Raw genomic sequence first — 12350 nt, forward strand, 5'->3', positions numbered from 1 at the left:
CTGCTCATTTGGTACAACTTTAACCCTACTTCACGCTCACCATGCCCCCGTTATCAAACTACCAAACTGCACACATCCATATTGAAAGTTTCCCATATATTTGCAGGTCACTCTGCTGTGGTTTAGCCCCAGCAGGCGGCTCAGCACCACCCCACCACTCGCTCATTCACCCCACATGGGACAGGGAAGAGACCTGGAAAGGTAAAGGTGAGAGAACTCAGGGGCTGAGATAAAGACAGCTTACTAGGTAAGTCAAAAGCTCCGTGGACAAGCAACACAAAACAGGCAATCCATTTGCCACTTCCCATCGGCAGGCAGGTGTTCAGCCACGTCTTGAACAGCAGGGCTCAGCACGCATCATGGTTTCTTGGAAAGACAAATGCCATCACTCTGAAAGTCTCCCCCCCCCCGCTTTTATTGCTGAGCCACATGGTGTGGGACATCCCTTTGGTCAGTTGGGGTCAGCTGTCCTGGCTGTTTCCCCTCCCAGCCCCTGGTGCACCCCCAGCCTGTCAGTAGACAGGGCAGCTCAAGGAGCAGGAAAGACCTTGGCCCTGTGGGAGGGAGGTAATAAATAGTCTATGCCCTGTTATTTCTCAACTGCCCCACCCTGGGGATGTACAAAAGCCAAACCACCGTGCTATCTTCTTGCTACTCTATTACGGGAAGAGGATCAGCTTCCCAAGAACTGAAAGCTGTTACCAGTTCCTCAGAAGCTGGAGGCAGAGACACTTGCACTCCGCTAAGCAGAAAAACCTCCAGCTTAAAAGCTGCTTAGCATCCAAAACGCTCAGAAAGCCATCAAAACCACAGGAAAACTTCAGTTACCTTAAATAAGTGAGACAGTTTTCTAAGATGCACAAAATTCAGCTGTAAGCACCTAGTCGACACTCAGTGTGAAACTACTTGATCCTCACTATGAAACAAAAACACAGCTGTGGGGACATCTGCCCAAATTACCAACTGTCTATACTGTAGCAGAGCTGAGCAAACAAAGCCAAGGCACGCTCAAAGAGTGAACTGTTATCTTAGATTTAAGAGGTAAAACAAAGACATCCAGGTTCATTTCACTCATCAAGTTGACAGCTTTAGGACTTTGTGGAGACTATGTAGAAACTTCATGAGAAACTGCCTTTATGCTGCAGATACAGCCAGCTAAGGTACTACCTTGAAAATCTGGTGCCACCATAGTAAATTACATAGGGACACAACAGTTATCTACTGCCATGCTGCTCTGATAGAATCAAATTCAAAGTTCCGTATTCTTCCTTTCCTTCCCCTTCCCTCCACCTCAACACCCACCAAAAATAAGTTGTAAACACGGAATTATTATTCTAAAAGGGCAAATTGGCAGTGATCACTCAAAAGAGGTGAAAAACTTTCAGACTGCACAGATACCAAGGAGAAAGCATAAATTTCTAAACATGAACTCCAATGCCCTTCAAAAACCCTTGTGCCAAGGTGAACGCTGATTACAGAATTGCCCTCGATGACTCTGTAGTCACGTACGCACCACTTACACAGGCCTGAAGGCTGAAATTCTAACTTAACCAGCAAGTTATCATAGTCCAACTATTTAAGTCGGTTTTAGCATATTAGCATCCCAGTCTGCAAAGCTCCTCAGCAGTAACTGTAACAGCTGCATCTGTAACAGAGTATTGCAGCCAGACAGCTGCAAGAGAAGCCGTGGAAGAAGTCAGTACCAGCACTAAGACCTCCCTGTTCCTTGGGTGCCTGGAGGAGATTCATCAGCCTCACGCCCCTTGAAGGCCAGAGAAAACATACTTAGAGCTGCTGTGTCTCTGGCAAGGGACCACACATGATTCTTGAGCAACTTTCCTTCAAAGATTTCTTTTTTTTTTTTTTTTTTTTTTACTCCTGTAGAGTAGGTTGGGAATAGGAGCACTTGGAAGTTATGCACAGAACTCATCACGTTACAGCATTAGTGGATAGGGGAAGAGCAACTGACATCATCCACTTGGGCTTATGCAAAGCATAATGCATGATGGACAGCACTGATGGACATTGGGCATGGGCATTGATGCTGTCCGTCATGACATCCTTGTCTCTGGAGGGAAGAGATGCCATCCTGAGGGACCTGAGCAGGCTTGAGGTGGGCCTGTGAGAACCTCAGAAAGTTCAACAAGACCAAGTGCAAGGTCCTGCAGCTAGGGTGGGGCAATCCTAAGCATAAATACAGGCAGGGCGGAGACTGGATTGACAACAGCCCTGAGGAGAAGGCCCTGGGGATGTTGGTTGATAAGGAGCTCAACATGAGCTGGGAATGTGTGCTTGCAGCCCAGAAAGCCAGCCATATCCTGGGCTACATCAGAAGCAGGCCAGTCAGCAGGGCGAGGGAGGGGATTCTCCCCCTCTGCTCTGCCCTCATGAGAGCCCACCTGGAGCCCTGCGTCCAGATCTGGGGCCTCCAGCACCAGAAGGACATGGATGTATTGAACAAGTCCAGAGGAGGGCCACCAGGATGATCAGAGGGCTGGAGCACCTCACCTATGGAGACAGGATGAGGGAGCTGGGGTTGTTCAGCCTGGAGAAGAGAAGGCTCCGGGAAGATCTTACAGCACCTAAAGGGGGCCTACAGGAAAGCTGGGGAGGGACTCTTTGTCAAGGGGTGTAGTGATAGGACAAGGTGGACTGGCTTTTACGTAAAAGAAGGGAGGTTTAGATTAGATATTAGGAAGAAGTTCTTTACACTGAGGGTGGTGAGGCTGCACAGGCTGCCCAGAGAAGCTGTGGATGCCCCATCCCTGGAGGTGTTCAAGGCCAGGCTGGATGGGGCTTTGGGCAACCTGGTCTGGTGGGAGGTGTCCCTGCCCATGGCAGGAGGTTGGAACTGAATAGTCTTTAAGGTCCCTTCCAACGCAAACTATTCTGTAACTCTATGATCACTGATGACTTTGACATTTTAGCCAGGCCACCAAAAATACTGTACCATAAATGACTATTATTTCTACCTCAGGACCTTCACAGAATTACTTTCAGGTTCCATTAGCTATGTCACTTGTAAGCCACCATCATCTAACAACTTCAGGCCTTCCTCTGGAATCCAAACTACTGTTAAGGAGCATATACCTTTGCTATTAAAAAGGGTCAGAGTTCAGAGACCTGTGATAGGTCCAGCTGAGACTTCTTTATTTGCACCTGTTGTAACCTCAAAGAGGTTGTTGCTGGGTTTTGTTTCTGAGCAGCTGGAACTTGCTTACACAACATTTGCAAGATGCTGGCACAGAACAAAGTCAATTTAGTATTTGCCAATTTGCTCAATACTATCTGCTTCAACCTTTTTGCTAAGGCAGAAATACAGTCCTACAGATAGGTACAGCAACAACTGGTTCCGCAGCGAGGATTAAAGGCAGGTCAATCATGAGAAACACTACCAGTGCCCATGTTGGTAGAAAAGGAACATGGAATGTGATTTCAGACTCAGCAGAGGCTATGATATACCACTCGTTACTAGTTTCTTGCTCCCTTTTCATTACTCATATTTCTTCCTAAGAAAACAGTGTATGACGCTTGAGTTTAAAACATTTCAGAAGCTACTTCACACCCAACAGTTCCTTTGATCCACTGGAACTCACACAACACACGCACACAAACAAAAAGAAAAAAAATGTATAATAATTTCCTTACTCATTTGACTGTAAATGTAGCCACTAGGGTAAGGCATGCCTGGGAGGGATTTCTCCTGCCTACAATTAAGATGTTGGTAAGTACATAATTAATACTGTAATATCTAAGACCTCTAATATAAAAACATGATAAAGTAAGATGGATGGGAACAGAAAATAAACTGCAAGTCCAAAGTTTCTTGCTAAAGCACCTACTGTTTTACAGAGAGGATCTAATAATACCAGGTCCTGCTGTTGAGGAACCTGAATCAGAAGACAGGAAACAAAGCAAGACAAAGTTACGCCTACAAACTTATGCCATCCCTTCAACAAACAGATCTAGTAAAGACAAGGAGTGCATATCGCATGCCATGCTTTTAGAGGTTTAATCTGACTTCAAGTACGGCTCTCCTGAAGATGTCTGTAGCAGCATACAGAACTTCAGGGGTTACCACAGTGGTATTTTAATTTAGATGAACAATACACAAGAGCACAAGACTCCCAGTTGTCCCCTATCAATGTCACACTTCTAACTGCGGAACAGGATCAGAGCATATAAGCTGAACTCATTTTGGACCAAACTAGACCTGAAGATGTACTCCATGAAGAAATCTAATACATGTGACCTACTTGCTCGTGAGCATTCAATCCATAGGATCATACAAGAGTCAGCAAGAAGTAAAAATCCCTGCAAATACAGACACTCATCATCACGTCCATAGCACCAGACATTTTGTTCTCCGGGTCTGCTCTTATTGAGCTGCACTACATGCTGATATAGACAAAACTTTAGAGCATTTGGTTTCTAGTTTTTAACAAAAAATCATAATGAGACCTTTTTGAAACACAGAACACAATGAGAACAAAAAGATTATCCCAGTGGCATAAAAACTAAATAGATTTTATAACCTTTCAAAAGCCCTTTCCGGATATAGTTGGTTCAGTTGAATTTTATATATATATATATATATATATAATATATATATATATATATATATATATTATTTATATTATATATATATATATTATTTATATTATATATATATATATATATATATATATATATATATATAATTATACATATATATTATTTCAAGCAGTAGCATTCTTTCTTGCTTCCCAGCTAACCAAACTATTGACTGCCACTTGCAATCCATCTTGGTTCTGGTTTTACGCCACTACATTAACATCTACGTGCAGTGCCAGCATGAAATGCGATTGCTTTGAAGGTCAACACCACCCAAAGAAAAGCACAGCAATTCATTTTGTTTAATTAACATTAATAGCAAAAGCAACAAATTGTTTTAAAATGGAAATCTACACGAAGTCATCATTACACTATTTTCACTGGGTACAGAAGACATTTTGCAATAACAACACGTACAGTATGAAGCAAAGCAGGGGTTTCATGATCTTTTAGGACAACAGGCTGTTGATAATCGACAAATCTACTTGCACACCATGCTCTCTAGAGCAGAGCTTGCCAGAAAACACACCTAGCAGCAGAAGGTAACATGTCAGGTAATACAAACATTCCATCCCCAAAAGAACAGAGGGACAACATACTAGAAGCACTCAAGGATTAAGTCCATAGCAGGAAAACTAGAACTTCTGATCGATTGCTATTGCTCCATCAGCAGAGAGAGTTGCAGCATATGCACTATCAGGTTTGTTTAACTATGTTCCAAGAAAGTTTAAACAATGTAATGGTTAAACAGGGAAAAGCCTGGAGGGACAAACAAAACACAACAGACAAGCATGCCTGGTTACATACAACTTTGCATGGAGGTACACTGAGAAAAGCTATGGCATGAAGGACTACTGGCCTGTCCTCAGTTTTCCTCTTCTAATGCTGCAGCAGCAATAACTCACAGGCTGAGATGCCACAGATACACTGTGGGCAGCAGTCCTGCATTTTAATCTCCATTCATCGCTGCTGAACTTAGAGGATGCAAAATTGAAGTTACACATTTGGAAGCATCGGGCAATAGCTATTTCTCAGGCATAAGCCTTAGCTTATACTGTCAAGTTTTCATGTAAGAGGTATTAGGTACTGCTGTTAACAGCTTTGTGGTTAAAGATTTTAATTGGCAATCACTTGCCCTTGTCTGATAGCTGCTCATTTTTACTTTCTTCAGCCCATATGAAAGTCTTTGGAGGACAGATTGTCTGGCATTTCAACCAAGAAATGCAGTATACAATTAGTTTCCTTCACCTTCAATACCTTAGATAGAAGGAATCAGGAAGTAAAAGCCCAAACAAACAAACCCTAGAAGCCCGAAATCTTTCTAATTGTATTTGTGCACCTCCTGAAAAACAGAGGGGAAGGGAAAAATTATTAAAAATATGCCTGCATTAACTTTACACATGTGACCAAATCACTCTACAAACAATGAGGAAAACCTATTAGTTCCTTTATTGAACGTTGAACTAATGAAAAGCATTTCAAACTTAACTTTTTAGAAAACTTGAGTTTGGAAGTGCACCTGTCAGTATTTGCAAGTGGAGAAGATATCATGGCTTTAAACAAAAAAAAAAAAATCAGAAGAGAAACTACTATTAAGCCACTTGAGGTTATTTCCTTTAGCATAATCCTCCTGTGTGCCAAGTATATCCTAGCAGAAGCTCTCCTTGAAAGTCTTCTAAATGTTTGTTCACAGCACTGGGCTCTAAGTCTAAACATTTAGTTTCCTAAAGCTCTTTGTCAGGCCTGTTTACAGTCATGTATATTTTTCAAATAAAGACCTCAATTATTTGTTCATATACTCAGTAAGTTTGTATGCTTCTCCTAAATTAAGCCAGTTTCTCTTTTCTTTTTATTACTTTTTTTTTTTTTTTAAAGTAACCGTTTTCACTTCTCTTTAAATTCTTCCCTTTCTTTTCACCAGCCTTGAGGTTTATCAGTGGGAAGCATTTAATTTATTGATGACTGTGGTGGGCCAGTAAAAGAGACTTCCCAGTAAACAAGATGTAGCTCAGTGTTGCAAACCTTTGCTCATATGAATAGTGACATGAGGGTCAAGAGGGCTCCTCCTTGGATGAATAGCTCCTTTATCATTAAGCTGATGTTTCACAATCAGGATGGAGCAATAAAGAGTAAAAGTAAGGAACTAGAGAATAGGGAAACGACTACATTGCCTTACATTTGCTTCTGTCGTCAAAACTCATTCCTACAGCAGGGTAGGCAAAGGTGTCATCACTGTGGGTCTCACAGCCTTCTTCCTCTTCCTCCTCCCAGAGTCCCAGGACAGACTCTGGGCCACAGCAGCAAGGCAAGGATAAACCATAGACTTATATCAACCAGCCTCTACACAGTCCAGAGTCAGTCACTTTTAACATAAGAGTCTAATGTACTCCAATAAGAGTTTAAGGAGTACTTCCATTACACATTACAGTTAGGGTAAGTAATATGGCACTTAAAATAATTGAAAGCAAACTGATTCTTCACGTGACTTCTAGGTGCTCTTTTTAAGCTTACTTTTAGACTTTTAGGATTGGGAGAAAAAAGACTTTCTTTCTAGCATATCCTAAAACACTCAGCCTGTGAGCTTTGTGAAAGTGTTTGTTAAACATTTCAATAAAAGTTTATTGCAGTGTATTTGTACTGTAATCAGGTGTTGTGAAATCTTCTATTACAGAACGCAAGCTTTAGACAGTATTTGACATAATACAGCCCCCTTAATAATCACTTGAATTGTTGGTATAAACATACCAGTCCGTACATGAATTGAGAGTCTGTGCTGATAAAAACAAAAACCAAAAACGAGTAGGTTAAGTGGTTAAGATCACCCTACACATCTAACTTTGCAGCCATTCCACACACTTTCCATTACACTTACAGCTAACATAAGGCTGAGATGAACACATGAGCTAACCTGGGTGGGGAACAAGGGCAGCAGAGAGATCTGTCTCTGAATAAGTCAGTCCTTGTCACCTTTCAGCTTGCTTCTGTAAACAAAATTGAATTGTTAGTTCAAGTTGAACATTTCTTGGCATCGTTGCATTTTACCAACAACCATTTAAAGTCTTATATCTGGTGATATTTGCTAAAAATTTTATCTAGTGTTTTTTAAATTGGGATATTAAAGAGAATATCAGAGAAGTAACTAGAAGAGCTGAATGTGGCTCCACAGAACAGTAGTGGGCACCACAAGAAGAGAGATAAAAGGCTTTGAAATGAACTGAGGGCCATGAAACAGGAGGCAAAAGCTGAGAAATGGGTTAAGTCATGCAAAATCTCAGGAACTAGTTCTGAGCTTCTTCCATGGAATCCCAGAGGAGGAAGTGTGGATTAGGAAAAAAATACATGTTTTAAAATCAACAACATTCTGGATGAATTGTAAGAGAACAAATTTGGGGGGTTAATATGAGAGCAGGGAGATCAGGATTTGCCAAAAGAGAACAGAGATTTATAATGTTTAAAAGAATTAGCAGAACCCAAGAGAAAGAGCATAGATAGTGCTTGACAAAGCACTGTTACAAATACTATTTCCAGTATACTTCACAGCTTATTCAAGTTGAAATCCTGATGCCCTTACATGATTTTTTTTCTCCCTTCTTTTTATCAGCTGGGCTAGATTTCACCCTTCCGTTCTCCTCTGTAGGAAACGCTACTTCCCTCCTCACCACTTCTCACATAAAATGAGAACAGCAACAAAAGTACAAGTCTAGATGAAAGCAAGCAGTGAAGTTTCCAGTTACCAACAAGAGTAAAAGAAGAGCGAGCTATGTTTTACGTTTTAGCTAAACTGGGCTTAAGAGGACAGCAGAATATCTAAAAGTGATCATCAGACCAGCAAGGTCAGACATGGAAAGTAAGGTATAATTGGAAGCAGTACAGAGACAAAACAGAAATACACCAGGAGCTAACACACTGAAGAGGGAAGGCCCTCCTCACTGAGGTGTGCAGAGGTACTCAAAACAAATACTTTGATCTGCCCACAGTTTGCTTTATGCTCCTTCTCCTCACTAACTCTGCACCCATCACCACTCTACAACATGCTATAGTCCATCCTAATGAACTAATCTATAACTTTTTCCCTGGTCATTTTATATTTTAGGAAAAAAATCTTTCTGCAACTTCAGGATCAGTTGTGATAAAGGTCATGGAAAAACACTAGCTAAATGATTCCCTCATACCAACGTCAATTTCATCCTAAACTGAGCCAGAGTCTGGATTCTGAATGATATCTACAGCAAGTCAAGCACACTAGGTTTAAGGTACACCCCAATCCAAATAAGGTTTTTCTCTCAGGGATCTTGGACAGGTTTAGGATAACCTAGACTAAGATTTCAGTGAGATTCCAGTACAGCAAAGGCATCCTCAAAAGCACAGCACATCTTTCATTTTCCCGACATCCCTCCACAATTTCGAGCCTCCATCCACCATTCCACTCCATACCACAACATTGTATTTAATGGGGGTACTAAGACGGTAACAATAAGGACACTGCCAACAGAAAGCTCTACTATCTGAAGCAGACAGAAAGCAGCCACCAACTGAAGGACATAGACTTAAACCACAAACTTTTAGAACCAAGAACCATACCCCCTTCTAAGCTTGCACAGTATCGATTACGCCAACAGTCATGAGTCATTTTCCCCGTCTTCTGTATTTTAGCATTTTAGTAGACTTTTTAGTGAATTTAAAAATAAAGTTTTTTAAAAATCCGAAACACAATGAACATGAGGTCTAGTCAATATAAACATCTCTGAAATACAGTCCCAAAGGACTCATTTCCACCGCTGGAGCCCCGCGTATCTAGGCAGCCTATTTTCCACGGTTCACCGTTGCTGGCCACCATCTTTTAATGGACACCACGTCCATAAAAAGACACTAACCAAGTTTATACTACTCTGCGATTTTATACATGCTATTGATTAATAATTAGATTTGAAGAGGCATTCTGCCAGATAAGAGGGAGAGGACGATTAATCCGCTCCGCATGCTTAGAAAGAGGTCTTTGGGCTGAAGTGGAAGAGGGCTGCAAGCATCCCTGGGTGTGAGGCGCTCATCCTTGGGCGGCCTGAACTTTCCTTCAGCTGCCCCGACTGACCCCTTGGACCTGCACTCAGCGCCCAGACAACTCACAACGAGGGCATTCAGTACGGGGAAGAAAACATGGGAAATAAATAAATATAAGTCCAGCCCAAACAGAAGACGCTCAAGACGCTCGGCTTCACCTTCCCCTCCTCACACACGAGGGAGGGAGCCCCTCCGGGTGGGCCAAGAGCCGCAGTGAGCACCTCGGTGCTGGGCTGGCAGCGAACCGGGGGCTCCCTCCTCGCCCCGATCGCGGGCCCCCGGGGCTCGGAGCTTTCCTCGAGGAGGCTCCGGGCTCGGCGGGGACGGGACCACCGCTGGCTCTCCCCGGGGAGCCCGGCACTGCCCCTGCCCTGCTCCCAGCCCCGCTCCCGGTCCCGGTCCCGCCCCGGGGCGCCCGGCGGCACCTGCTCCCGCCCGGCCGCCAGCCCGGTACCTGCAGGATCTTGTCCAGCCCCTCCTGGCCCAGGCAGGGGAACTGCTTGAGCAGCTCCGTCTTCTGCCGCTTGTAGTCGTCGGTGGCCGAGCGCCAGTGCGGCTCCTCCAGCACCTCGAAGATCGCCGCCCCGATGGACAGGTAGAAGATGATGGCCGAGGTCAGCAAGGGGCCCCTGTCCACCATGGTGCCGCCGGTGGGGAGGCGAGGAGAGGAGAGAGGAGAGGAAGAAAAAGGGCCAGGGAGGGCGGGCGGGCGGAGCGCGGCGGGCGGGCCGGGGAGGCTGCCCCGCGTTGCGGCCGTGGGTGCCCGCGGCCGCCCCTGACACCTCTGCCTTGCCCCGCCGTGCGCCGCGCCGCCTCTCCCGGCCGCTGCCGCTTTCCCTTAGAGCCTTCCACACTCCCCTCCCACTCTCCTCCTCCCTCACTTCTCCTCCTCCGCTCCGCTCCTCTCCCCCCGGCTTGCCTCCTTCCCCCGTTTTTTTTTTTTTTTGTTTTTTTTTTTTTTCTTTCTTTCTTTTTTCCCTCCCCTCCCTCCTCAGCAGCGATTTGAATTTGGTGCCCTCCCGCTTCCTCCCCCTCCGCCCAGCCCCAGCGTGCGCATGCGGGGCTGCGGGCGGGGGAGAGGCCGGCGGGGCGCCCCGAGGTGCGGCCAACGGATGGCCCCGGCTCTGATCTCGGTCCTGGCCCCTATCCCCATCCCAATCCCGGTCCCGGTCCCGATCCCGGCCCTCACCCGCCCGTGAGGGGCCGCGTCGGGGAGAGGAGGGTGCACGACCTCCCCGCCGCCGTTGGGAGCGAGTGTGGGGGCCGCTGAGGTGAGCCCGGCCTCGCTTCGTTCAGTGACTTTTTGTTACCGTCGCTGTTACTTGACTTATCCTGCCAGGTTCCCCGGAGGTTTTCGTTTTCGACGCTGGAAGGTTGTGAAATAAGGCGTTTGGCAAAGCGCTGGAGGAGAGGTGGCAGCAGCTCTGAGGAGGACAGAAGAGGGGCGGCAGGCAGGCTTTGCCCTTGCCCCGGGATGTTGTCCGTGGGTGTTATGGACCCTTCACCACAAGAACAGCATCTCCCTTCCGTCATGCATTTTGTACACTCACACGTTTGTGTATGCACCCATGTGTGTGGGCCTGTGAGTTTCCATGAGATGTTCAAGCTCTCTGGGGTGAAGTTCGGCAGCTTGCCGTGATCATGGAGCCCTTCCCAGGAGCCTTTCAGGGCCACGCTCCTACACAGTCGTACATCAGGGCTGCTGGAAGTGGAGTTGAATGGTCAGAGAAAGATCAAGTCAGTGACGAGATAGAGCTGTGTGTTACACAATGTGGCAAAGGGCTCCTGGTGTGCATGCAGTTCGTGTTAGGAATGCTGTTATTGTGGCATAACTTAATTCCCCGACTCCCCTAGCCCTCTTCCCCCTGGACAGCAAGAAAATGGTCAAAAATGCAGAGGTGTCCAAAGGATTTTGAGGTGCTTAGGTATGTCAGCTGGAGTCCACACACCAAAGGGCTGAGGTCAGCCTGCTGAAATTCTCATGTGGCCCTAATTGAAATGGGAGGAGGGAGAATGGAGAAAACTGGAAAGAGGAAGGAAACAAGGAGAAAATACACAACAAAGTATGAGAAAGGAAAAAGGAGAATGTGGAAGGCAAAGGAACTGCCTCGGTTAGGAGGTAGCCAGAGACACCTATCTGTAAAACTTTGACTCATGCCAAATGGATGCTCTTGTGAGACTGCCCACAGAAATGTACATGGCCCTTAAGCAGTCCTTCCTACTAGCTTGTACAGTGCTTGATGAAAATACATCTGCCAGAGGTTCCTGGCAGCTTAAAAAGCAGGACTGGAGAAACCACAAAATCCACAAGCATGTTACGTGATCAGCATCGCTCTTTTTTTGCATGGGATTCCCCAGTTATGTAAAGGCAACATTAAGAAGACAAAAGGATTGCCAAACTGTAGTAGTAAAAAAAAAAAAAAAAAAAAAAAAAGTAATTATGTGCTAGAAGAGAGATCAAGTAGAAGGTGGCATAATACACATTTTAAAAATAATGAACGGTATGGGGAAATTTCAATAACTTATTTTAAAGCAAAAATGGGGGGTGTTTCATGAAGTTGTAAGGCAGAACTCTTAATTAAATGGAAAAGAAGGATTTCATGATGCATGATTATTGCAGGAAAATTATTCCCAGGTGCTATCATTTGGCCCAAGAGCTTTGCAAAACTTGAAAAGCCATTGGCCATATAAATGAGTAA

At 44.9% G+C, this 12350-nt stretch overlaps 1 protein-coding gene and 1 long non-coding RNA gene across 2 annotated transcripts in view; one reads left to right on the top strand and one right to left on the bottom strand.

Annotated features, from left to right (window-relative positions):
• KCNK5 (potassium two pore domain channel subfamily K member 5) overlaps nt 1-10546 on the bottom strand; it is a 39464-nt gene extending 28918 nt beyond the window's left edge. The window contains exon 1 of the mRNA XM_040552316.1: nt 10106-10546. Within this exon, the coding sequence (XP_040408250.1) occupies nt 10106-10291 (186 nt within the window). The 5' untranslated portion in view covers nt 10292-10546. The remainder of the gene's footprint in view (nt 1-10105) is intronic.
• Nucleotides 10547-10662: 116 nt separating this feature from the next.
• On the top strand, nt 10663-11220 carry LOC121067598. Its single transcript, XR_005818344.1, has 2 exons — nt 10663-10922; nt 10991-11220. It is a non-coding gene; the product is annotated as an uncharacterized LOC121067598 (long non-coding RNA).
• The last annotated feature ends 1130 nt before the right edge of the window (nt 11221-12350 follow it).

The sequence above is a fragment of the Cygnus olor genome, chromosome 3 (assembly GCF_009769625.2).
Source record: "Cygnus olor isolate bCygOlo1 chromosome 3, bCygOlo1.pri.v2, whole genome shotgun sequence".
Lineage (NCBI taxonomy): Eukaryota > Metazoa > Chordata > Aves > Anseriformes > Anatidae > Cygnus > Cygnus olor.